The following is a 26,417-nucleotide window of genomic DNA, read 5'->3' on the forward strand; positions in this document are numbered from 1 at the left end:
GAGGTCATCGCACTCGAGAACGCCAAACAGGATCCTGGGCACTGCAATGATCAACTATCCTTGACTTTACACCACATCGACACCCACAGCAGACCATCGTACTTATGGGTGCACAGGAGTCATATATCAAGTATGAGGGCCCCCCGGACGTCCTCGAGGCGCGAGACATACCCTCGCTGGTCAAGTACATGCAGTCTGACCGGTGCAAGAATGTATTTGTTATGGTAAGTCCGCGAGCTTGACACCATGATGCATATCGTGCGCTAACGCATAGTCATATATGAAAGGCTGGTGCTGGTGAGTCTTCGGTGTGCTGCCAATGCGTTGCGTGCTGAAGGTGGCCTCGTTACAGGCGCAAGCACATCCGCTGGAATCCCTGATTTCAGATCCCCAGGAACAGGTACGTAGGCGAAACGCTCTACTTCTCTTGCTTTGAAGTATCTCAAGAGCATTTTTGGATGATGTGAAGGTCTATATGTGAGTACCATAATGTACGATGTGGCGTTGTCAGCCGAGGTCGCTCATGCTCACTCGTACAGTCGAACCTTGCGAGGCTCAACCTCCCGTTCCCCGAAGCCGTCTTCGACATCAGCTTTTTCCGGGAGAACCCTGTCCCCTGTACGTCCGACCAAACATTCTACTTCGTGCGCTACTGTATCGACCCGGTCTAAACAGTCTACACCCTCGCAAAAGAGCTCCTCCCAGGGCACTTCCGCCCCACCATCACGCACTCTTTCGTGCGCCTCCTTCACGAGCACTCGTTACTCCGCATGTGCTTCACGCAGAACATTGACACGCTAGAGCGCCGTGCGGGCGTCCCCGGCCGCCTGCTCATCGAGGCGCACGGCAGCTTCGCGAACCAGCACTGCATCAATTGTCACGTCGCGTTCGACGACGACGAGATGCGCGAGTGCCTACTGACGGGCAAAATCGCGCACTGCGACGTCTGCGGCGGGCTCATCAAACCCGACATCGTTTTCTTCGGAGAAGCGGTGCGTTAGTTGCCTGTTTGCTCTTTCGTTGAAACAGACACAGCCAGCGAATGCTGATTACTGATGTTGTCCGTCACAGCTCCCGGACTCCTTCCACGCGTCAATCCCGAAGCTCCGGACTGCGGACCTGCTCTTCGTAATCGGGACCTCGCTGACCGTGCAGCCGTTCGCGTCTCTCGCCACAATGATTCCCGATTCATGCCCGCGAGTACTTGTGAACCTCGACTCCGTTGGAGACTTCGGGAGCAGGCCGGACGACGTGCTCTGTCTCGGCAAGTGCGACGACGTTGTGCGGGACATCGCGCGGGGGCTCGGATGGGAACGCGAACTCGAGAAGCTCTGGGATGAGACCGCCGCAAGTGTCGAGTACCCGCCGGAGAAGCCCGCGGTAGCACCCGCCGCAGTGCCGGAGGAGAAAGAGGAGAAGGAACTTGAGAAGGAGATCGAGGAGATCACGACCAAGATCGAGCACGTTTTGAACACTCAGGAGGAGGAAAAGGCACTAGAGAGAGAGAAGTCGGAGGCGCTGTCCACTGGTGAGAAAGAGCCTGTCATCGCAGATAAGATGCGTTCGAACACAGGCGTCAGCAGCGAGACGCTTGCAGTGGAGTCCAAGGCCGTGCCTGCAGCGAAGGCCAAACCCGAGGCTGCGGTGCAAACAAAAGCTGAGCCTGCAGCGGAAGCAAAGGCAGGGTCTGCCGTGGAAGAAAGGTTTCGCCCTACTGTGGAGGCCGAGGTTAAACCTGTAGAGGTGGAGTCGGAGCCAGCAGTCGAGGCGAAGTTTAACCTTACACGCGCAGAGAAGGTTGAACCAGAATATGAGCCTGCGGAAGAGGACACCAAGCTGGTTATAGAACCGCACGCCAAGCTGGTCGTGGAGCCCAAGGCTGGACCCTTGGCGGAAGGTGAGGTAGAGCCTGCGGTGCAGGTGAAGATTGTCAATGAGCCTGTAGTGGAGTTGGTGGCTGAGCACACTGCCCACAAGGCAGATTCCGCACTTGTTGCGCAAGAGGAGTCTTTACCTGTCGTAGATAACGAGGCGGGTGCGGGTGCGGAATCAGAGATGGGGCTCAAGGAGAAGTACTAGTTGTAGATCAATGTGTACTGATGGCGGCGGATACGACACCTACTGACCGGGACATTGTTCTGCTCTAGTTTTCACTTTAACTAGCTCTTAGACTCAGTGAGCGCGTGTAATGATAGATTTTCCCGATATACTTATTCTGAGTAGCTGCCTCAAGTTGCTCCATTTCGAAGCATGACGCTTTGGAAGACACGATTCGCGACGTACACATACAAGACTGGCTTATCGAGCTCTAGACCTGTAACGAAGTAAAAGCTGAGGCCCTCCCTGTTCAGTGCTCGGGATCCCAATTGCAATTTACTTGATGGAGTCCATCAACTTATTTAATTGTACACATGTCCATGAGACAACACATGCCATGAGTAAATACACGAGTACAAGATACTCTCTACACATCAATTAAATAACTACGTACGAGGACTGAGCTTCCACATGCCGTCCTTCACAGTGACGAGCCCTTCTCTCCTAGCAGCCTCCATGAACAGACTGAGCTGCTCGATCGTCCGGTCGTAACCCGGCGCGATCTTGAGCATGGTCTGAATTCGGGCGAGGGGAAGCGAACCGAGGTTCGTCAGCATGCCTTCAATGAACTACCGACATGTATATGAGAGGAGCGATATGGGAAATACGGCTGCGGGCACGGACCTTCCAGAAGACCTTCATCTGCTCCGCCTGTTGCTGCTGGACGGTCACAATGGCGGGAAAGTCTTCGATGACCACCGCTGTGAACACAATGTCAGAGAGAGAACGGATCGCATAAATTGCTGATCCCGTACCTGGCTTGGAGGTTGAAGCCTTGCCAGCACTGACGTCTGCGACCTCGAGCAGGTAATACGTGCTGTGTTCGGTCTCCTTGATGACGCCCAAGTCGACCCACGTCGTGAGCGCCCTAAGCGCAGACGTGCGGTCGATGCTCCCCACGCGGGCGATCAGCTCGTCCAGGGTCCACGTTTCTGCCACGCTTGTATGAGCGAATGTGCGCCACGCACACGTAACCGCATACCTTTCCCCGCAAACAGCTCGATGAACGCGGCCTCGAGCGGGGGCACGTCTGCCTCGACGGTGCGGTCTTCGAGCGCAAGCTCGAGGTGCACCGTCCCGAGGTGCGGGAGCCAGCGCAGCTTCTTGTCCGGCTTGAACGCGTGGAATTCCTGAGCGTAGGCGTCCTGAAGCCTGAGCTAGTGTAAGTGTCCGTGGCAAGCTCAGCGTGGGAGCGGGTGACGTACTGTTTGAACTGCCCCGGCATGACGAACTTGCCCGCCTGGAGCGGCGGCCAGAAATGGCGCGAGATGATCGTCGGGTGCATTACCACCTGAGAGGGGGGTCAATAAAAATAAGAAGACAACTGCGAGAAGAAATGGGGACCGCTCACGTTCTCCTGCGACTGCACATGCTGATCGATCCGCTTCGAGTCCGTCATGTCTCGTAGCATCACCTCGCATACTTGCAGTGCTGCCTCGCCAAAGCGGATCTTCAGGATCTCGATATTACGCCGCTGCGGGGCGTTGTAGTGGAGTATTAGCAAGATAATACTGCGATGAGTGAGAGGGCATGGCAGGAATTAAAACATACCTCGCGTTCAAAATTCCCGTCGGTGATCGCGAGCAGGCGCTGCGCGAGGAGGACCTGCAGCTCCTTGACGAAGAGGTCCTTGGAGTCGTAGATGCTCACGAGCGTGCTGATCACGTCGCCGGGCTTGTTCGTCCGGAAGTCTGTAAACTAGAAGTTCTGGACTGAACCACCTCGTAGGCATATGAGTCTTACCTGGTCCCGCGTCGATGGGCTCAGGCTCCCAGTTGGGGTCGGAGTAGTCGTCTACTTGCATCTGCTGCAGGGGTTGGATCGGCTCGTTCTCGTCTACGAGCGAATCACCGCTCTCGCCATCGCCGACCAGGCTGGCGACGATGCAGCGGATCGTGTCAGGGCGCTCTCTGACGATAGAGGCCAGGCCACAAAGTCAGATCAAGTTGAACAAGGACGATGGCAAATAAAACGCACCTCAGATACCGCCGTATAGGGTCGGCGACTTTAAAGAGCAGCACGCCGGGCGGGTCGATGATGCGCAGGCAGCGAATGATGGACACGTATTGCATCAGGATGTCCTTCGTATCTGCACCCGGATGGAGGAGCCGTTTCTTGTTGCTACGGAATGCATGTCAGGGAAGGTCAGCGATGGAAGGCGGCAAACTCACGCTTTGCGCAAGGTCTGCACTAGGTGTGCACGCTGGTCCACACGCTGGAGACATTCCTGCACGTATTGGTTAGTCCAGAGAACGTTGATGGAGAACAGTGGCGGAAGCGCATACCTTCAGGTCTTGCAACGCGGCCAGGGAGTCCGGGTAATCGATGATGATGTCGAAGATTTCTCTCGTTCTGCGTCGGGGTCAGACAAGAAGAATGGGAACGTGAGAGATGCGCCTACCGTAGGTCACTCAAAGTCTTGCAGACGTGAAAATCGAAGCGCGAACCGACGCCCTGTAACATCGATCGTGCCTCATCGGCTATGGGGAGATCGTCAATTTGACCATGCGCAGAACTCAACATTGACTAACTGTTTCTGGCACCCCTCGCGTACGGCATAAGCATCCACGGCACGATCTTCTCCGCCATCCACTCCCGGAGCGCATGCAACATCGGTTCCCCCCATTTTCCCGCACATGTCTCAAGGATGTGCTCTTCGATGTGCTCGTAGCACACACTGGAGATGAGTGACTCGTACCGGTCGAGAAGACCCAACTGTTCGAAGGCGGTCCATAGCGGGAAGTCCGGCCGCACAGCACTCGGAGATGGTGGAAGGATGGAGAGCCAGGACGGTGGGATGGAAGAATGTGAGAGTGCGACAGTTGAGACAATGAGGTCCTTGAATCCGCGAGAGAAGGAGGGTGGGAGAACGGAGAAGACGTGCGTCTGGAAGGTGAGGGTGTATATTGAGAGGATAGTGACGCCGAGCCTAGTGATAACGGAGATGGATAGGTGCGAAAAGAGAATAGAAGAGGGCACTCACTCTGGGATAGGTGACCAGGCATTGTACCAGTCGACGAGTCGAAAGACCATCTGGGCGATGTGCAGTGTATCACCTGATTCCTGTATCTTCTGAGCATTCCGTAAAACAAGTGAGAGTGGAGGGACACACTTCATACTGTGACATGATATGCTGGACCTCGCGCGTTATGAGATACTGTTGTTTCCGCATGTCCTCTGATGCACACGAATGAATACCGTACGTGCCGGCGTTTCACGGAGACGCACCAAGGAAATTCTCCAGCAACAAAGGGAGCATCTTCGACTTGCTCAAGATATCGAAGGATGCTTTGACATAATGCATGTCTCGACCACGAGACTGCGTTTGCATAAAGCACACTGATTCCGAATCGCGTAAAGAGACTTACTGTAGTCCTTCGGAGGGGTTAAATCTGATATATCGCGGGGGTAGAGAAATCCTGTGGCTAGATCCCAAGCCTGCCAAACCATTCATAAATACAATCATCGCACAGACAACCACTCACCTGGCTGAACTCGAGCATGCCGGCGATGCCTGGCTCGCCACGGTTTATGCGAGCAAACGCAGTGCGCCATTTGGCCATAACTTGGTTACGCAGGACTTCGGTGGTCATTGTGCAAGCCGCAGATGCGGACCAGGTCGACCGTGGGTTCAAGCACCTCGTTGTGACAAGAGCGCTCGTGGGACGCGACGCGTCGAGGCGTGACCTAGTTGTGCGTGACCCAACATCACGCGTCTCGTAGTCCCAGTCTCTCTCCAGAGGTGGGCTAGCTGCAACCCGTCCGCGTCGCCGCAAATCTTTCATGTCGTCATCTTCCCCACAGTCCTTCACCTTCGTATACAAGCATGTCCAAGGCATCGACCTCTCCATGGACTTCTACCTTCCCCCCGTATCTGCCTTCAACGCTTCCTCGGCTGAAGACATCCACATCCCGGCCCTTGTGTACTTCCACGGCGGTGCTCTGACGGTAGGAAACAGGCAGAGCTGGTTCCCCGCCTGGCTGCAGAGTGTGTATACGTCTGCACACGCTGTGTAGCTCGCTGACGAGGCCCGTCTTCAAGGACGGATCACTGCTGCTGCGTGTGCCTTTGTTACTGTCGATTACAGACTGATGCCTCCAGCCACCGGACACGACATCCTTGCCGACGTCCAGGACGTCTTTCGCTTTCTCTCGGTCGACATCAATCCTCAGTTACGTCTGCGTTACAACGAGCATCCGTTCATTCTCGTCGATTCCGCATCCATCGCTGTCGCTGGCAGCAGTTCCGGTGGCCTGTGTGCCTATCTTGCCGCGATGCACGCGTCCCCGAAACCCAATGCGGTGCTCTCCATGTATGGCATGGGTGGTAATTTCCTGGTATGTACCATTCTCGTCCAGTTTCAGTATCCTCTCGATGCGTCTCCTAGACTTCGCAGTACTTCACCCCGAAGAGCGAGGTCTTCTTCCGCGGCCGCGAACTGCTCGACCCATCCCAGTTCTCTGAGTATCTCTACCCCTCGTCGGAGCGCCTGTCGCCGACTGCCGACTCCCCGCTCGCCTACCACCCACAGACGTACACGATCCCCGGCTACCCCGCGAACTCTCGCATGCTGCTCGGACGGCTCTACCTGCAGCTCGGCGTGTACCTCGACTACTACGCGGGGATCCACCAGCCGAGCCTCAGCGCCGTTCTCCGTGAGACAGTCGCAGACACGCCGCACGACGCGCGTGAGCTTCGGCGCATGCAGTTCGACGACGTCTGCGGGGTCCTCTCTCCCCGTGAGCGAGTGCTACTTCCCCAGTTCGGGGTGATGCGCGGTTGGCCGCCGTGTTTTCTCGTGCACGGCGAGGCAGATTCGGCTGTCCTAGTGCACGAGTCAGAGCATATGCATGCGCTGCTGCAGGAGGCTGGCGTGGACGTGATTATGAAAGTAATTGCCGGTGAGGAGCACTCGCTAGATTACCAGAAGGACGCCGACGATAAATACGGTGGACCGGGCGGCCTATTCGATGAGATTGCAGACTTCTTAGTGAGACAATTGAAGGGCAATATGCAGTAAATCCGTTCTTTGGCCTAGTCTACAGTCGTTTGCATATGAAACTGCAGTCCTCGGTCCACAGTAACTTGCTTGTCCCGGACAAATATTGCCTTATACAGTGTAGAATTGTGACCTGTCACACTCTGATGAGTCCTCACCTCTCCCAGGAATTGCGAGAGCGCATTGTCCTCTGGTGGCAGGATGGAAGAGAAATCTCTGAGATCACACAACTTGCTGGATGCTCTGAATGGACTGTATGGGATATCCTTCATTATCACCGTGACTATGGAGTGGTTCACAACCCATTTGCGACACCAAGGGGCCTTCCTCGTGATCTTGATATGAGGGATGTCAACTATCTAGTTGGCCTCCTCCAAGCAGACCCAACACTGTATCTTGATGAACTACAGGAACATCTTCTACGTGCTCATGATACAGATGCAACGATCTCCACATTATCCCGTGCTCTGCATCGTCTATCGCTTAGTCACAAGAAGATTGCAAAAGAGGCACTGAAATGTGATGAACACCTTCGCACTACTTGGCAGCAGCGTACGGTAACATACCTGTGGAATATTTTGTATGACTGGATGAGTTGAGTGTAGATGATGTGACAAATCAATGAAGGGAGGGTTGGTCTGGGATCGGACATGCTTGTGTTCATCGCACAACATTCATCCATGGGCAGCGATATTCTGTACTGCCTGCTCTTTCATTGGATGGGATCATAGCCCTCGACATTTTTGAAGGTTCTGTGATGAAGGAGCGCTTCATCAAGTTTGTCATCAAAGATCTGGTATGCATCATTTCCGTGCGGGAGACTTTAGACTGACTGTTTCTACTTATCAGGCTCCAAAACTTACTCCATATTCTGGGCCCCGAAGTGTCATTGTGCTTGACAACTGCACAATTCATCATGATGAGGACGTGAGACAGATTATTGAAGATGAGTGCAGTAAGCAAGCCTGGGTATTTGGCAGTTCTTCGCATGGCCTTATAATGCTTGTTCAGGTGTCAAACTCATCTATCTGCCTCCGTACTCACCTGATATGAATCCTATTGAACAAGCATTCCATTCACTTAAGGCCTGGCTTTGTCGCCACGAAGCTGCAGCCATCAATGCAGATGTTCGTTCATGGTTGATTCAGCAAGCATGTCTTTTGATCATGCCCGAGAATGCTATAGAATGGATTATTAACTGTGGATACTCGTAGTAGGCTGCAGTATTACTTAGCCACACTACACAATGTCTATGTACTAGTAGCCATTAGTTTGCTCTATGGAAATGGATCTCAAAAGGAATGTCAGCTCATTGCATATATACTCATAACGAGTGTGAATTAGTCCATAACACTTCACCAATCCTTCACGTACTCACACCACTTCTTGCAAAAACCTTTGGAACTGCCACATGTGGCCCTTAAGTGCCCCTGAGAGCTCACAGAGATGCGGGACAGGCATATCTCGGATCATGACTGGAGTAATAGCCTTCACTTTCAGAGACTCCTCCAGGTGAAGTATGTTGATCCCAGTCACTGTTTGAAAGTCACGGAGGCAGCACCTGAGCTCTTTGCTGAAGTTCGGAAGAGGTGTGTTGGAAAGTATAGAAGGATGAGAATAGCATGGAACAGAGGATGCTGATGATGCTGCAGGGGCCTGGCATTCAATGAGACTGACAAGTAAAGGCATCACTGCCATCATGAGCATGGCACTCAGATCCTGTGATGCGGTAGGGAGGAGGGGACCTGCACTGAGTGGTTGCGGACCCATATGATCACGTGCTTTGGCTGCAGTAAGGTGGCTGTCATATTGAATATTGAAGCCCAGTTCATTTGGCAGATCACTGTTTCCACAGCTGTGCACAGCCTGTGTGCTTATTAGGGTTGTGTTTGCCGGACTAAAAAAACAGTCCTTACAATTGCGCGGGCCCAAGTCTTGAGCTTGAGATTGTTCAATCTAAGATGCTGACTGGTCGGATCAACGTAGCAGTGGCCTGGATTACCGTGTTCACCTCGGTGTTCCTGACGGGCCCACTTCTGCTTGAGCTCAAGAATGATGTCTCCATGGAGCTGCATCTCATCACTGAATTGATCAAGACAAGGAACCTAGGAAAGTGTGAGATGCAATACAGACACTACTGCATAAGTCTCACCTTCATGCCATGCATCAGCTCATTATCTGCAGCTTCACTGTCAAGATCAATGACCTTTAATGGGGTTAGTGCAATGAACAGACTGGTGACCCGACACACAACTCACATGTTTGTGATGCCTAAACTGGTCCATCATTGTAACATTAAACTTAACACTGACACTGCAGTTCTTATGCTTGAGAAGGGCAGTAAGTGTCATCTTGAATTCATCATCAGTTTCAATTGTCGGAGCTGTGGCCTTGCTGCCGCTGTCATTAAGTATGTCAGCTACGTGATATCAAGACAGTTTACAAAAACTTACTTGGAGCCTGTCCATCACATTTTGAAGGCAGGCCTTTGCTGAACATTCACAACATATTGGTTAGTAATGTCGTGGATAGTCAGAAATGCTGCGATGAATGTGCTATGCAAAGTCAAGTCATCGAGCTTGATGTTGCAGCACTTTGTACTCTTGTCCTTCTTCATCTGAAGCACTAGCTTGCTGGAATGTGGCACAGCCACCTTCTCATATATATTGAACAGCATTGTTGCTGAAACGAGATGACCTTTAGGGTCAAACACTGCAAACATTGTGAGCAAACACATAAAGATACAGTAGTAGGACTTACAGCTCAACTGCATAGCGTGAGTGAGAGCAGTTGGCACAGGAACATCACCAGCAGCAGTTGCACTGTGTGCAGGATTGACAGCTTGAAGAGCAGGGTTAATAGCAGCCTCCGTGACATGTTCGGGGTTCTCAGGATGCACATGATCAATAGGGGCAAGAGCAATGGTAGGAGCCGGAGCCTCTCAGGGGAGAGGTATCTGACGTGCATCGATGGAATGATTCAGTGCTCCATCAACATGTTGTCGATGAGTAACACCAGCAGAATTTGTCAAAGTGGCACTGTTGAAGCAGAAAGTACCCAACAGTGAGGGTGCTTGTGCCCGTGCAGGTGGGGCCAGAACATCGGGGATAGGCCAGTATTTATACGCCTTGTGCACGGTGTTGACTCGGGGTACACATGGGCCTTGGCCGGAGGAGCTTTTGACTCCAGGTCAAGTGAGTGGTACTTCACTGTGGTTCACCGGGCATGGCAAAAGAGAAAGTATGCTGAGCTATCACAGTTGTTCGTTGATATCAAATTTATGATAGTGGATTGAGGACACCTAAGCTATATGTGTGATTCGTTGCCTGAAGTCGGGATGGTAGTCTGCACAATACAGATGGGGGAGTGTAGGGGGGGATGCCTAGCAACTGTGTGCAAGGGCTTGCATTCTGTCTTCTGATATGATGCCTACAACCAGTGCAGGACTTAATGGGTTTTCTTATATGAGGCCTACAACCAGTGCAGGGCTTTCCGAGTCTTCTTCGTCTTCTTATCTGGGTGCCTACAACTGTGTGCAGAGCTTTCCGAGTCTTCGTTGTCTTCCTATCCAGGTGCCTACAACTGTGTGCAGGGCTTACCAAGTGCGTGTGTCCTAAACGATGTGCCTGGCCGATAACTTTCCTAGCATCAGGTGACATGCTTGGCCAACAATCTCAAGTTTTGTCTTGGTCACATGACTTCTTCGTCAAGCACTACACCGGTGGTTATGTGTTCACAAGCCAAACACTTTTGGTATGTGACAACGGTGTTAATCTCATCATGGCTATGGTAATACTGTGGAGGATTGACTGCACCATCTAGTCATACAGAATGAGAGATTTGTTAATCTGAGTGATGAGGACGGGCTGCCAAGGTGGTGGTGCACTGGTCAGAATTATTCTCCTTGTTCAAAGAGGGGGCAAAGTGCTGCTCCACAAACTTGTAAGTGCGTGGCGCCGTCTGAGAGCTGCTCTGTGAGGAAGGCTGGAATGGATGAGCCATGGATAAGGAAGAAGGGCGATGACATGATGGCTCTAGCTTACCCTTTTTATATGTTTGTAAACCATTGTCCAAGTGATGGAAGGTGAGTTCAGATGCGACTCAGGGCTCACAGAGTTCTGTGGAAACTAATGTGTCATTGGACATGAGAGTAAAGCAACAGATATTTTGGGCCTTCTCTGTGCTGAGTAGCCATGAACACAACCTGGGCTCTGCAGTAGAAAACTAATTGAGAATGAAAGAAGCTGCAGCACCTGAATACACTGACTATCTCATAGATACATGCGAGCTTGTTGTCGTTGAAGTTGCAGGTGTGACAGATGAAGTGGCAGCACACATCGCAAGTGTGACATCTCCTGTCACATTCTACCATCCAGCAGCACCTTAAAAGGTAACATTTGTCTGAGACAAACAAGTTGCTGTGGACCGAGGACTGCAGTTTCATATGCAAATAACTGTATCTGGCTTGTTGTCTGTGTGCGTTCCTATGGTCGATATTGGGGTTCACTGCCCTCACTTCTGCACCTCGGCCCTCTCATCAACATCTTTGTCACACTGCCTTTAAGGAGTGTTTGATTTTGCAGTACACACTGGGAACAGAATTCTTTGGAGGAGTCTGTTGATGTGATCCAGGATCCTTACTGTAATATTATGGGAGCTCGAAGTTGCTGTCATGAAGCTCTCCTTAACAAGAAGACCCAGCTTACAAGATAGTACAGATATAAATTAATTGAAATCTGCTGAGTTACAGTTGATAATCACATAGCTATCTGGACACTTAATAGATTGTAGGGAACTATTGTTCATATATGACGGTATCAGGTAATATCATTAAAACAAGGACACAACCAGATATTAAAAATTTAAAATCTAGCAAAATTATTGTAAAGCAATGACAAGTTATTAAAAGATCACACTTTCTTATCTCATAACTTAGCCAACTTTTGGGTGTCTTAAATAAGACAATAAGAACATCAGGCCTCTAAGCTATATTCTTTTACAGCAGTGTGCAAAAATATGCAGAAACACAACTTTCGATTTTGCATTGCCACAATAAGACCTCAAAGTCAGTTTCCAATCTGAGACACATGAGATAAGCAGGGTCAAGATTTTATTTTTGCCTTGCACCTACAGTACTACATCAATGTCAGTGGCTCAGCCTGTTACCTCCCCCTGATGATGAGGTTGCACCTGCACCTTATGAAAGCCTGTTGCTATTGTACTGAACTATCATGTTGTGATTAAGCTAACTGGTAAGTTGTGGTAGCTAAAGAAGTAATGATAAAGGTGAGAATAATGATGGAGAAGTTACTAGCAAAACTTCGATGTCTGACTTGAACTAAAAGCTCACACACATTCATCTCATACTCAAAGTGAAATGGGTAAATGCTGATGACAATGGCTACATGTACATACTCAGCATCAGCAAAAGATAACACTTTCTTATCTGATAACTTAGCCAACTTTTGGGTTCTAAATAAGAAAATAAGGACATAAGGCCTTTAAGCTATAGTCTTTCAAGGTCTCAAAATCATTTTTATTGAAAACTATTCACTATAATTAAGAATTTTAAGATGAAAAGTTTAAATATGTTCAAAGAAAAACAGTTATCTTTTGCTAATGCAGTGATGATAGTGTCTGCTATCCTCTTACTCCATTCCTCATGAAAGAGTGGTGTTTCATCATTTACAATGGTTAGATCCACTATGCAAGCTCCTTCAAATACACAGTCTTTTAATCTCATCCAACTTCAAGCTGCTCTCCATTCTTCTGATCATGCCACTCTCACAATATCTGTCCCTTCTTCCATTTCACAGATCTTGGACTTAGCATTGGTCCTGAATGCTGTTTTAGGCCTTATAGGAGCAGTGAAACCAGCTTTGAGGACTCCTTCACCTTATACATGCCTATCTGTACTGCCAGTTCAGTCTCCTTTTTGTTTTAGCCTATTTCAGCTTCACTGATATCTTGTGTATGCTACGAAAGAGCTCACTGTGCAAAGTGCAGATTAGTATAAATATGCACTTCAGGGTACCTCTCAACTCAGCCTCTTAGGTTGAACTTAATTACTAAAGGATTGTATTTAAAAGGCTCTTTTGGCATAGTCTCTCAGGTCCTTTTTTTAAAGTCCTGGTCTAATCTTGGGAGAGTCCTAGGCCTGACTTGTCTCAGAGCCGAGAAGTATATTTTGAAACTTGGGAACAGAAAATGAACCAGTTTTGTCCCATAGTTTTCTCTTATCCCATGGGCTTCCCTGTATATTGTCACATGTTACACAGTGCTAGGTGTTAACATGGGACATTTCAGTGTGGAGACATCATATCTTAGCTTTATTTTTGATAATTATAACATTAGTATATAGCTCTTTTTCAGACATGAATATACTAATAGATCTCTTATAAATTTTAAGGTAAAGAGACATTTTACATCTTTTAAATGATATAACTATAAAAGGTCCCAGTATAATAGGAACAGTCCAACTTTAGGATGTCTCATAAATTCACTCTATGTTCTATCTCTAGTGTTTCATTTTAACACCTTTTAAATATGAGACTATAGAGAAGATAGCATGTAGATTCAGAATATATTATTCAATCTTACATTAAATTTTTATATTATCTTATTTAAAACACTTCAGGGTACTTTTCCGACCTAGCTCTTAGCTTCAACATAATCTATATTGTGTAGTAGCGAAGAGCCTCTCAGGTGTCAGACAGACCATGGTACTAATATATGTCCCAGGGCATTATATGGAATTACCCAGAGCAAAGGCAGGGCAAAGGCAGGTTCAATGACACAATTATCATATGGGATGTTCTATAGTACTAGGGCATTGATATTTATATCTCAGTATTACTGGTTGTCCCATGGAGCCAGGGGTACATAGGGATTTCTCACTATTAGTAAAGGAGATATTTTCAGGCTATTGTACATGTAGTTTTTTATACTTTATTCCACTATCATATTATCTAAGCCTTAATTATAAAAACATTGACTATAGTGATATAAACAAGCACTTTATTTGCATATTATATAAGGTGAGATCTCCCATTTTAAGGACATCTTAAGATGTGATTTTAAGATTCACAGATATTTAGTCTCTTCTTTAGCCTGAAGTTTCTATTAAACTACTATAATTATCTAGAGATTTATACTAACAGTTGAATTAAGGTTTAAGAGTGACAAGTCCTTACATGGAATATCCCATCACATAAAGGGACATCCCATAATATAAAGGTGTCATCCAGTGAATGCATTTCTGAGTGTAACTTGACTGAAGTCTTAGGTCAAATGTCTTTCTTTTTTTATTTAAATACAGTATATGATAGGAGACATGACAAGAATATATCTCCTTTGCTAGTATATTAGTAGACTGAGTTGTTCTATTTCTTGAGACATTTAGTGAAAGTTGTAGTATAGCTATGATACATACTATCTGCCAAAGATTATATCATGTTAGTCTGAACATTATGTCAGAAAATGTAAAATTGATTTTAAAACACGAGAATAAACATTGTTGTTTGACCTGTCTTAGTTGTTATATAAGCTAATGAAGTTGTTGTACATGCTACCAATAGTAATATAGTCTTTATAACATTACAAATGCATACACAATACTTGATATGGAATATCCTGCTTTCTATAAATATTTTACCATATATAAAGTGCAAATAAGGCACTTATTTACAGTATTCTAGTCACTGTTTTTATAATTAGAGCTTATACAATATGATTGTTACATCTTTTACTAATAGTGGGACATCCCTATGTACCCCTGGCTCCATGGGACAACCAGTAATACTAAGATATAAATATCAATGCCCTAGTACTATAGAACATCCCATATGATAATTATGTCATTGGACCTGCCTTTGCCCTGCCTTTGCTCTGGGTAATCCCATATAATGCCCTGAGACATGTATTGGTACCATGGTCTGTCTGACACCTGAGAGGCTCTTAGCTATTACACAATATAGATTATGTTGAAGCTAAGAGCTAGGTCAGAAGGGTACCCTAAAGTGGTGACTGCATGGACGCACGCATACTGCAGGTCATGGGACTGTTGTGGGCACATCTGTCAAGAGACCGCATATGAAGTATAAAGCCCTCTTGGATCCTCTCGACTTTTGCCCCATCCTCATTTAACTCAGCAACTTGACTGATAACACTAAAACTTACAGTGAGAATTTTCGCATTCTCTGATCTATCTCGTGCTGTTCGACTTATGCTCTTCCAGTTCTTAACAACATGTCCTTTCTCACTCATGTCACGGTCAGGGAAAACTACCACATCTTTCAGCCATATTAACTCAGCTCATGATGTCTTAAGATTTATAAGCGCAGAAACACTCTATTTGGACAGGACATTAACATTAGTACTGGTTGTTCTGTTGAGGAGTATGTATCTCTATATGTCTTTTACTCAATATGAAACCTAATCTGCATTTCATAGAATATATACTCTCAGTGAGAAGATGATTAACATGGGTTTAACCCTCATCAGCACATACAACCTTAATACTGTGGGCACTGCCTATATTGCCATGATCCAAGTCATAGGCTGATTGAGGTATTGCACTGTCAATAGTCATCTTTAGACTCATATCCAGTCTCCATTGATGCATCATCCATCATCATCCTATCTGGTTAGCACCTCCTGGTTAATTTGGAGTACCTGATGTAGTTAGTGCTCATGTCAAGCTTTTCATGTGTGCTGCAGCCTTGCTCATGCCAAGTGTAAATGAAGTAAAACACTTTAGTATGCTCAAACTTTACTGCATCTTCAGGGGATATAGTCACGTCCTCTGAGACTTTATAGGGCATAATGTTGTCTCAGGATTGTGTCTGAGATTGTATTTGTGAGTGACAGAGGGCATCTTAGAGGCCAGGAATTGAGCCTCTTGTGCTCTTTCTAGTTTTTGTGTCTATAATCTAGTTAATAGCACCCTTAAAGAATGGCGATTTCACTCACTGATATTCCTTAATGGAACATTTTCACACCAGCATCATTCATCTGGCTGACTGCATCTTCAGTGCATTACACGATGATATCATTAGACCCTGTAATATAGTAAAGGACAGTTTGCATCCCTTGAAAAAGCACCACTGTCACAAATCAATTTGATAAACTCTACCTTTGAAGCAATTTCACTTCACTAACATTTATCAAGTTAGCAAAGCAAGTCACCAGCAATACACCATTCTCATTGGTCCATCAAGCAGAACAAGTATCAGCAGGTTAAAATTTCATGCCCTTAGTAATATTCTCGATGCCATTCTTTTAGCCTAACACTGAGCTCCTTTCAGTTAACACTTTTCAGGCAGAACTCAGAGGTATCTTTCTTTTAAGTTTAGACTTTAGACTCTATTCACTCAGACCTTCTGCTAGATTTTTTGTGATGCCTCAAATGAGCACCATCGACTAGTTGAAAGCGCAGTGTTGGTAAGCTCAGCCACTTGAGGAGCGATAACTGGAGCTTGTTTCGAAGCAGAATGATGTTCACATTTAAAACATTTTACAGCACTCTTCTTTGACATTGTGTGTGTGCTGGGTCCTATCTAAAGATGGCTGTTATGACCTATTGTGGCTGTAGCAAAGACAACTGAGGAATCATGTGCCTTTGTCACACTGGCAGCTGTGAGAAGGCCTCTGACTCTTCCAACACATTTTAATCAGTTTAATACAGTAAAAACTTTTATTAGTGTACCTCATTGAGCTTCATCTGGAGCCTTTAAGATCATCTCAACAACTAAAAAATGAGAGTCAACCATCCACAATATGAAGTTCTCTCATCTAAAGTGCTGACTTATCTGATTGCTCTTCTCAGCAGACTCAGAGTGTGAGTGAACTTATTTCATAATAGTATAAAGGGGTTTTAAATTTAAATAGTGGAGAATGAGCACATAAACAAAATGAGTGGTAAGCTGATACTTTGCAATGTTGAGGAAGTGTATCTTCAGATCACATGCTGTTACTCTGGCATTTGCGAAATCTGCCAGACACTTCTTAATATATATCTGTTACTGTAATAATAATATGCTGGAAATTATGGGCTTTTCAGTGATATCAGTTATTAAGAATAATCTTTACTGCTTATAAGTTACATTTAGAACTTAAATATCCATCTAATAAGCAGGCTCTCAAATATAAGGATTATTTCCTTAAAGTATCATAAGCTGATCTCAAGATAATTCAGAGGATAATGCTGAAGATTATCTAAAGCCAAAACTAATCTAACAACTTGCACCTAGCCAGAATTAAACTCTTAATCTCAGGAGAAAGTCATATGACTAAATAACTCTACACACTTTAACCACTACACTATATCAGCTTATCAATATACACTTATGCATAACATATATAGTAAATTTTGCTGAAAGGATTTAGACAAATTTTGCTCATCATAAAAATGGTAACTGAGTTAAATATAGGACAAAGAATGTTCATCATGGGATCTTTAGTACATACTATACTGTTCAATCAAATTGTTATATCCTCTTTAATAAGAAGGCTGTGCTTATAAATTCTAAGTTTAGAAACTAAATCTTCAATAGTGCTTACAAGATTAACAGTAGTTTACAACATATATAAAGTTAATATATAGGTGTCATAATGTAAATAGCAGTATAGCAGCTATAAAATGTTACTAAAAACATCATTTATCTTATGTTTAACTTAGTTACCATTTTTGTGATGAGCAGAACTTGTCTAAGTCCTTTCAGCAAAATCTACTATATATGTTATACATAAGCATATATTGGTAAGCTGATATGGTGTAGTGGTTAAAGTGTGTAAAGTTGTTTAGTGATATGACTTTCTTTTAAGGTTAAGAGTTCAATCCTGGCTAAATCCAAGTTGTTAAATTAGTTTTGACTTTGAATAATCCTTTAAATAATCTTTAGCATTATCCTCTGCACTTCAGGGTACCCTTCTGACCTCAGCTTTAATATAATCTATAGTGTGATGACAAATATCAGTTATGAAATGCGATTTTCAGAAGCACACAGGCTCCATAATATTATATTTCTTACGCATAAACCTATCTATATGTATTTTTAGAGACTGCAAATGTGCATGAGTTGACAGAGACATCTAGGTAAATAGAGTTAGTAGTAGGATCTAAAGGTTTAGAAACACTCACCTGGTGGTTGTGGACAGAGATTGATGGCGAGAAGTCTTTTTCTTATTTGACAGGCTTTTCACTTAATCAGGCAGGTTATGTAAAACATATGTCATGAATATAACAGTAGGTAATAGACAATTGCAAAATTAACATTATTGTTGTCATTGTTGCTATGCATGACCATGTTACAGAACACCCGAACATGCAAAAAAACCTGACTTTTGCTGAGGAAATTAACTATATACAAAACTGCAGTACCAGGTGCAACAACAAAAATTACCCCCTGGCTGATTTAAACAACTGACCTTACCATGACACACTATAAGTGGCATGCTCTACCAGCTCAGCTAAGAGGGCACTTCACTGTATCTCAATGATTGATAATAGATCCCAGTCATGAGAAAAGCTGTATCGATAGTGGTGTACATTACAGATTTATGAGTAGGATAAAAAGCATAAGAAACAAATTGAATTGAAACTACAAACTACAAACTACAAGTCATCAACCATTCCCATGCAGCAGCATTTAGCTCTCTTGCATCTCTAAGTGGTGCATGAAAAACTTCTCGTAAGTCACTAACTCCAGTATTAATATTGGCAATTTGTGCCATAGATATACGCTCACCTTCAAGATGAATGAGCAGGTCTGAAACCTGAAAGTCCAGATGAGTAGATAGAAATGATATCATAAATGTGCAAAGATTTGCAATGCACAGATTGAGAGAAAGCACTGGAGTTTGAGTGTTTGCAGGTGAGAATGACAATGACTTGAAGAGCCCAGAGTTCATGGTGGTGGTCATCATGCCATCAGTGGTAGTAACAATGTCACTTCAGGGTGCCCTTTATCCCTAGCTCTTAGCAATATGAACGCTCCACTGGCATCTGCGAGCCTGCAAGTACGACATCAGTTAAGTGCTGGCTTTGTAAGTGCGACATTCACTGGAAGGTGGGCAACACGTGTTTCATTCTTGAGGTCCGTGCACACTCCTCTTAAGTAGGAAGGAAGTGCAGACACGTCCCCTCACCTCCTTTCTCTCTACATGCTGCCCGTCCCCATTCTGATCTCACTTTTTTCTACTGCTCGATCTCCTAGATCTCTCACAATCACTGACTTCTTTGCTCCTGCAAGTGTGATTAACAAAGACACATTAACGATCCAGTCCAGATCAGGCTCTGGCAGCTCAGGAGGACCCAATCTCCCAGGGCTGATGCCCCTCATGATCGAGAAAAAGAAGAGCGAGAACCTGGTGAGGGTCACCCATAATCTTCTTTTGCAATGGTGCAGAGATGCGCAGGAGGCCAACGTTCCCAGTGATGAACCTCTTCTTCATGACACCTCTCATCCCTCCACTCTCACCCCTACATTACCTCCTACATCCATTCCTCCCACTAATAATTATCTTGAACTTTTTTCCGCTTTTTCCCAATTTTCCCCTGGCTCTCAGAAAAAAGTCCAGACCTTAATCAATACTTCGCTACCTTTAGCTACCAATGTAATCTCCGATCCCGTTCCAAAATTACTCTTTTCCATTGAATGCGAGCACCCTTTCTCTTCCACTTCTCATGCTCAGAGCTTCGGAATACACCCCTTCACAATCTTGGACACAATGGAGTACATATTCCCTTATCTCTTTTTACCACTTCTGCTACAAACAAATTACATAATCATGCCACTTCAATCAAGCAGAACATCATTTACAATTCCAGTGAGGTGAAGTGCCACCTGATGGACCTCACTCAATTCTAAGCAGAATCGGAAATGGATGCGGAAGACTGGCACAAAGCCTGGAACCGGTATAATTCTTTTCTTCACACACATGCAGACAAGGCAGTCACCCAATGATAGGAAGAACATTACCACTTCCTGTCGAAGCAAGATGACTTCAAACGCAACTTCCGCGCCATTCTTACTTTTGACGTCGAGCAGCGAACACGTTACTCCATATCACCTGAAGCGTACAATGAGGACGTGTACCAATGACGATTCGAGGCAGTCAAATTGGAGTTGTTGAGATCTCAGATCCTTATCGACAAGCAGGCACCGCGCCTGCAGTTCTCCGGACCTGACAGGAACCCCAGCAAGGGTGGTCGTGCCTTCGAGCCATATGATCGGGATGCTCATCGCAACCCTCGCAACACCTTTACAAAGAAACCTTCCTTTCGAGATGGCAAAGGAACTGATTCCAGCTCTACTCCCCTCTGCCTCTGCTGTCATCGACCTGGCCACAAATTCTCACAATGCACGAAAATGTCAACAATGTAAGGTGTCGAGACACTCGCGAGATATCTTAACAACAAGCTTGTCTTGCATTCCAACTCTGCCCCCCTCTGCATCACGTTTCAGCTCAACTCTGCCAAATGCATCTGCAAGCAGCACCATCCTGAACAGCATCTCTGTTCCTTCTGCAGCTCCTCCAAGCATGGAGCCTGCACACGAAAATGCATCTAAGGAGGGCGATGCAACCCTCCTTCTTGGTGTGCGGCTACATCTTCTTGATGAATTTGTGGAGTGGCACCCCCCTCCAAATCTCTCCGCTCTCGATGAGCCTCACATATTCTTCGATGATTTGCACTTCGAACCCTCTCCATTTGACCGTGATCCCGATTTCTCGCTCATTCTGACATTGTACTCTGCTCCTGACTTCAAGCAATATCTCGACAATGCAGATCTCCTCTCACGATACCCCGAGCTATTCTTCAAGCTCACACATAGCTTCCCACTTGGAGACCTCCCCCCCATTCTTGAGTCCTTCATCCCGGACAACCTGCTGAGCACGAACATCTATACTGACATCATTCGCAAATACATCTCTGAAGAGCTCTCTCTCGGTCGCTTCTCAGATCCCTTTACATGCACTCAACTCGAGGCAAAGATTGGACCTTTCCGATCATCTCCTCTCCAAGTCGCGACCAAAGTCGGTGCCTGCAGTGAACCTGACAAGTTCTGCATCTGCCGACATCTCTCGTACAAAGGAGTACTGGGTCAATCCGTCAATGATGAGATTGATGCCAAAGACTATCCCACGTGATGGGGCAAGGCCACTGACATAGCAAAAATTGTACATCCTCTCTGGCAGCTCTCTTCTCTCCTCTTTTCCTCTTTTCTCTTTTCCTCTGCATCTTCATTCTCCCAAACCTACTTCCTCCCACACACTCTGCCTTCTCGGGCTTTTTCTCACACTTGCGCCCTCTGCCTTTCCTTGTCTCATAAAGCATTCTCCCACATCTCGCACGCACACTCTCCCGCTCCTGTTGTGCTAACTCACATGTACTATCTCATGCATATCTTCTCATGCACATCCTATCCCTCTGTTACAATATCGTGCTGGTGCATTCACATCTCATGGTCGCTGCAGACTCCCACTCTCTTACGAGTTGGCAGAAGCATTTCACCAGAGACAATGAGACGTCCACAGGGGCTCACACCCCTCAAATGCTCACCAGCTCCTGGCTCGAAATGCACACCAACCAAGTAAGGGACCATGATTCACACATCAAATCATTACCACTCCTCCATCTACACTCTTATCTCAGACTCACTCTCCGTGCTCGCATTCTGCAGATCTCATCTGCACCACCGGGCACACAAGCCACCACCCTAGATGTGGCTGGAGCATATCGTACAGTCCCGGTCAAACTGGATCACAAGCGATTTCTCGTTGTACTCTCTCAAGGTTTCTTCTACATGGACCACAATGTCCCATTTGGCCTTGTGTCGGTGTCGTGTCTCTAAGGAGAGATCGCTGATGCCACGGTGGACATCTGGGAATCCCTCAAAGTGTCACCCATTGTAAAATGGGTCGACAACTTCGCTTTTTTTCACTTCCCATATATAATGGGTCCCTTCCTTGCGGATGGCTTCTCATACCATTATGACCTTGCACATGCGAAAGCGCTGATAGCCCCTATGGGCATCCCATGGCACCTGACAAAAGGCCAGAATTTCGCTGACTGCTTTGACTATGTCAGTTTCCATTGGAACATCTCACTACACACCATTTCCCTCTCCGAGCGCAAGCGTCTGAAATACCTATCTCACCTACTCCTGTTTCTTCAAATGTACGAAACTGCTCAAGTCCCGAAGAAGGAAGCTCAACGTATCATCAGCAAACTCTCACACATTACCTTCATACACACACGTGGACGTACATACATGAGCAACTTATATGCTTGGCTCCGCACCTTCAATAATGACTTCGCACCATGCTACATGCACTTCTCTGTCATTTCAGATCTACGATGGTGGCAGACCACCCTCTCTGTGCCTTCTGCACCTCGCTCACTCTCCATCCATGGACCTACTCGGAACTACAGTATATGGATAGATGCTTTCACTAGCACTGGCATCGGCATTGTTTGGAATGGCCACTGGGCGGCCTGGCATTCACTTGAGGGCTGGAAGACACCTGGTTGAGACATCGGATGGCTCGAAGGCATTGCGGCTGAAATTGCCATCCTCATCGCATACAAACTCGGCATCTGGGACACCAATATCCTAATTAGGAGTGACAATGAGGGTGTCATCGGGGCCTTTGAGAAAGGCCGCTCCAATAATGCGAAGACCAATCTCTGCATTCGTCGCTCCGAGGAAATCTTCTGTATCTCGGGCTTATCTACCTCATTTATATATGTCAACACCAAGGACAATATTGCAGACCATGTGTCACGAGGGATATACCTGGAAGAATGTTTTTATCTACCTCTCTTCATCACACTCCCCAGATCCATCTCTCACCTCTTTGCTCATGAATGACTCATCTCCCATTGCTCACCTCCTACGAGACGTCGATGTCGATGCTCAGGCCACAGCTTTCTTCTCACAGATTGACAATGATGTCCACCACATCGCCACTCTCCCACCTCCCGGAGGACGTGTACGTGTCTCTTGTTGTCTGACTCTCCAGAACTGTATCATTGTTTCATCACATCATCCTCCCATTCTTGCCAGTGACCGGGTCCTCCTCTGGACCACACCTCACTCCTGATCCTTTCAACATGTACTCGAGCGTCTTCTTCCCTCCATCGCCATCCTCAAACTCTTTCAAGTGATGCTCTGCTCACTCAACGAATCCACTCACAGCAACTACAGTGCAGGCCTGCTATGCTTCATGCAGTACTGTGATCAGCATGTGATTCCCAAGTCACAGTGCATGCCAGTGTCCGAATCACTCCTCGTCATTTGCAGCCTCAGCTGTGGGGACAATCTTGGACAAGACACTCTCCAATTGGCTCGCCGGACTACACTACTGGCACATGGTCAATGGTGCTGCATGGCATGGGCATGACATGCTACGTCATGTTCGATGAGGTGTTGCAAAGCTCGTTCCTCCTAATTCGAAATGTGTGAAATGACCTCCTGTTACTATTGAGGCCCTCATTGTTCTCAAGGATGGGCTCGACCTCTCCAATGCCTTCAACGCGGCCATCTGGGCATTAGCTAGCATCACCTTTTGGTGCTGCTGTCGGTACATGCATACTTCTAACACTTCTCCCTCAGACATCTCCTGTACGTCATCTCATACTCACACTCACGCCATCCTCCACAGCCTGGGTGAACTCGTCATCCTGAGTACGAACCTCTTTAACCATCTTAAACACGTCTCATGTTCTGTTCTTTCTATCGCATTCAGCCAGCACGGACACGTCCCCTCACCTCCTTTCTCTCTACATGCCACCCACCCCCATTCCAGTCTCACTTTTTTCTACCCACCCACCTCCCATTCTCTATTCTCTAGCCTGGTTAAATATGGTCTCATCTCCCTGGCTGACCCACTATGGTCTGGCCGTGGGATCAACTTACCAGGCTCCGAAGGTTCTGTGGGCTAATCTCATCGGCGGTCCCCTTTTGGGAATTCACGCCTCCGATTTCTGCTCCCTCATGAAGCCCCACAGAACCTTCCCCCCACCCATCAAAATTTGTATGCAACACTGTGTGGTGCACATACATTTCGGTGTTCTCTCCTGCGGACAATTTTATTTACTCCGAAATAAACTTGTTCATTTCACAGCGCTTCCATAGTCAGCACATTACATACAAAGCAGATCTTCTATAGTATGTCATAGCTAAGAGCTTCTTAAGTGTCAGACTGACCATGGTACCTATTATGTCTCAGGGCATTCTGTGAGATTGCCCAGGGCATAGATAGAGTATAGGCTGGGCATATGGGATGATTATTATGTGGGATATCCTACTAGGCTAGGACATTAATTGTTTATTCCAGTATTACTGGTTATCCCATGGTGTCAGGGGTATCCCACTGTTAGCAGAAGATGTATTTTTAGGCTGTTGTATATTTGTTGTTTCATATTTTCATCTACTGCCATACTATATAAACTGTAATTACATAGTACAGTAAATCAGTGCTTTATTAACACTTTATATAAAAATGGTACATTCCATTCTAAGGATATCCCATTTTAAGGACATTACATCTTAAGGACATCCTAAAATGTGATTTATTTGTATGCTGACAGCTATTCAGGCTATCGTTTGTCTGAATATATCTGTTAGACTACAATAATTATCTAAAGACCTATACTAGTCATTGTATTATTAAGATTGGAGAGTAGAAGGTCCTTAGATAGGATATCCCATCCCATAGCATAATGTCCCAGAGTATAAAAAGTCATTGGGTGAATGTATTTGTGAATGCAACTCTACTGCAATCTTAGGTCAAATGTCTTCCTTGCTTTGTTCAGGTACATTCTATAGTAGCAGACTTGACTAAAGTGTCTCTTATTTGCTAGTGTATAAGTAGACTGAGTTACTGTGTTTCTTCTGGCTATTAATAAAAGTTAGAATATTCATATGCAATACACTAAAGATGACATCATGTCAATTTGAACATTGCATCAGAAAATGTATAATTACTTTTGAAACCACAAAATAAGAACTGTTGTTTGGCCTGTTATAGTTGCTATTTGATCTAATGAACATGTTATACATACCACTACTAGTAATTAGTATTATAACACTGCAGGTAAATATAAAACTTAGTATGAGATATCCCACTATTTGTGGATCTCCCATCTCATTTGAAGTATCAGTAAAGCACTAGTTTACTGTACTATGTAATTAAGGTTTATACAGACTATGTTTACAGAAGCTTCAAAGGAAAAAGAAGACTGTTACAAGCCTTAAACTTAATATCTATAATGTTATTTCCTCAAATAAGGCAAATATTGAGGGGTATACCCTCAGGATTTGGTACCCTTACCTGTACCCTTACCCCTGGTGAAGGGTATGTACCCTTGGAGGGTAAGGGTAGGGATACAGCTCAAAGTACCCAGGGGTATACCCCTGCTCTACACTAACATTGAGTCTTGTAATGGACCAATGAGAAAAGTAGCATGTTGACATCCTGTCATACCTCATGCTGCTGTGTCCATGATGTAACCAGGCTGGTGTGTGGGCCCACATTTGGTCTTTGAGCACAGAAGCAACATTGATGTTGAAGAAGCTTTAAGTGAGGTTGATTGGCATGTGATCACGAAGTGCTAACCTGAATTGTCATGACATTGAAATTACCCATGCACTGTCTGGACATTTTACAAGTATATGCATTGTGAAATCCTGCAAATGCACTCTCTGCAAACATCATAACTTAACATACATGGAGAAAATTCACCTGTAAATGGATGTGTGATATCCAGTTGAGATTTGCAAAGGGACTCTAAAGTGATATGACATGGTCCAAGGAGCTGGGGATGAGCACATCGCACCACTTGTGAGTACACTGTAAATATCGAGATTGCGAGCAATGGGCCCAAGTGCAAGTGGATGAGCGAATTCACCAACTATGATATGCACCAGCATCAACCACAGTGATGATAGTGTCTCTGGAAGAGATCATCTTCATCTATAATGGTAGTGTCATGGGCAAAATGAGGCCACACTAAGTGCCAGTGAGGTGAAACTCATACTGTGCTGACAATAATGGCAAGAGTGGTGAAACTGCAGAAACATTGGAATTTTCACTATACCTATGTCTGAGGTATCTACAGGCCTAGAGACAACATAAGAAATTGAGTGTTCCCACATTTATGCAGTCCCTGCCTCAGCTATGTATATGGAAGCCTCCTAGTCCTAACTCAGAGGTACCTCCAGATATCCAGCTGTATAAATTTAAGCAAGGCCAGATCATGTCACAGTCACATGGCATAAACAAGGCAAAGTGGCAAGGTTTCACCAACAACAC

The 26,417-nt window shown here is 45.8% G+C and overlaps 5 protein-coding genes across 5 annotated transcripts; 3 read left to right on the plus strand and 2 right to left on the minus strand.

The window, feature by feature from the left end:
* Nucleotides 1-104: 104 nt before the first annotated feature.
* Nucleotides 105-2,079, plus strand: SCP_0701630 (NAD-dependent protein deacetylase hst2-1; the record flags this gene model as incomplete). Its single annotated transcript, XM_027760091.1, has 7 exons — nucleotides 105-224; nucleotides 288-297; nucleotides 353-400; nucleotides 470-477; nucleotides 540-618; nucleotides 676-992; nucleotides 1,072-2,079. The coding sequence occupies 7 exons, from the start codon at nucleotides 105-107 to the stop codon at nucleotides 2,077-2,079; spliced, it is 1,590 nt and encodes a 529-aa protein (XP_027615892.1).
* Nucleotides 2,080-2,483: 404 nt separating this feature from the next.
* On the minus strand, nucleotides 2,484-5,690 carry SCP_0701640 (Anaphase-promoting complex subunit 2; the record flags this gene model as incomplete). The annotated part of the gene is made up of 18 exons (XM_027760092.1): nucleotides 2,484-2,666; nucleotides 2,722-2,798; nucleotides 2,853-3,029; nucleotides 3,080-3,249; nucleotides 3,303-3,388; nucleotides 3,449-3,571; nucleotides 3,649-3,788; nucleotides 3,841-4,007; nucleotides 4,075-4,218; nucleotides 4,269-4,324; nucleotides 4,383-4,449; nucleotides 4,499-4,577; nucleotides 4,629-5,026; nucleotides 5,081-5,160; nucleotides 5,210-5,274; nucleotides 5,326-5,403; nucleotides 5,466-5,535; nucleotides 5,583-5,690. The coding sequence occupies 18 exons, from the start codon at nucleotides 5,688-5,690 to the stop codon at nucleotides 2,484-2,486; spliced, it is 2,268 nt and encodes a 755-aa protein (XP_027615893.1).
* A 190-nt stretch (nucleotides 5,691-5,880) lies between these two features.
* On the plus strand, nucleotides 5,881-7,118 carry SCP_0701650 (alpha/beta-hydrolase; the record flags this gene model as incomplete). Its single annotated transcript, XM_027760093.1, has 3 exons — nucleotides 5,881-6,085; nucleotides 6,140-6,435; nucleotides 6,486-7,118. The coding sequence occupies 3 exons, from the start codon at nucleotides 5,881-5,883 to the stop codon at nucleotides 7,116-7,118; spliced, it is 1,134 nt and encodes a 377-aa protein (XP_027615894.1).
* A 1,353-nt stretch (nucleotides 7,119-8,471) lies between these two features.
* SCP_0701660 (hypothetical protein) lies at nucleotides 8,472-9,870 on the minus strand (the record flags this gene model as incomplete). Its single annotated transcript, XM_027760094.1, has 6 exons — nucleotides 8,472-8,963; nucleotides 9,014-9,202; nucleotides 9,250-9,303; nucleotides 9,356-9,497; nucleotides 9,569-9,809; nucleotides 9,858-9,870. 6 exons carry the CDS (start codon nucleotides 9,868-9,870, stop codon nucleotides 8,472-8,474), a joined length of 1,131 nt encoding a protein of 376 aa, XP_027615895.1.
* A 10,769-nt stretch (nucleotides 9,871-20,639) lies between these two features.
* On the plus strand, nucleotides 20,640-21,248 carry SCP_0701670 (hypothetical protein; the record flags this gene model as incomplete). Its single annotated transcript, XM_027760095.1, has 1 exon — nucleotides 20,640-21,248. One exon carries the CDS (start codon nucleotides 20,640-20,642, stop codon nucleotides 21,246-21,248), a length of 609 nt encoding a protein of 202 aa, XP_027615896.1.
* Nucleotides 21,249-26,417: the final 5,169 nt, after the last annotated feature.

This window comes from Sparassis crispa, assembly GCF_003851025.1.
Source record: "Sparassis crispa DNA, contig_000006F, whole genome shotgun sequence".
In the NCBI taxonomy this organism is placed as follows: Eukaryota; Fungi; Basidiomycota; class Agaricomycetes; order Polyporales; family Sparassidaceae; genus Sparassis; species Sparassis crispa.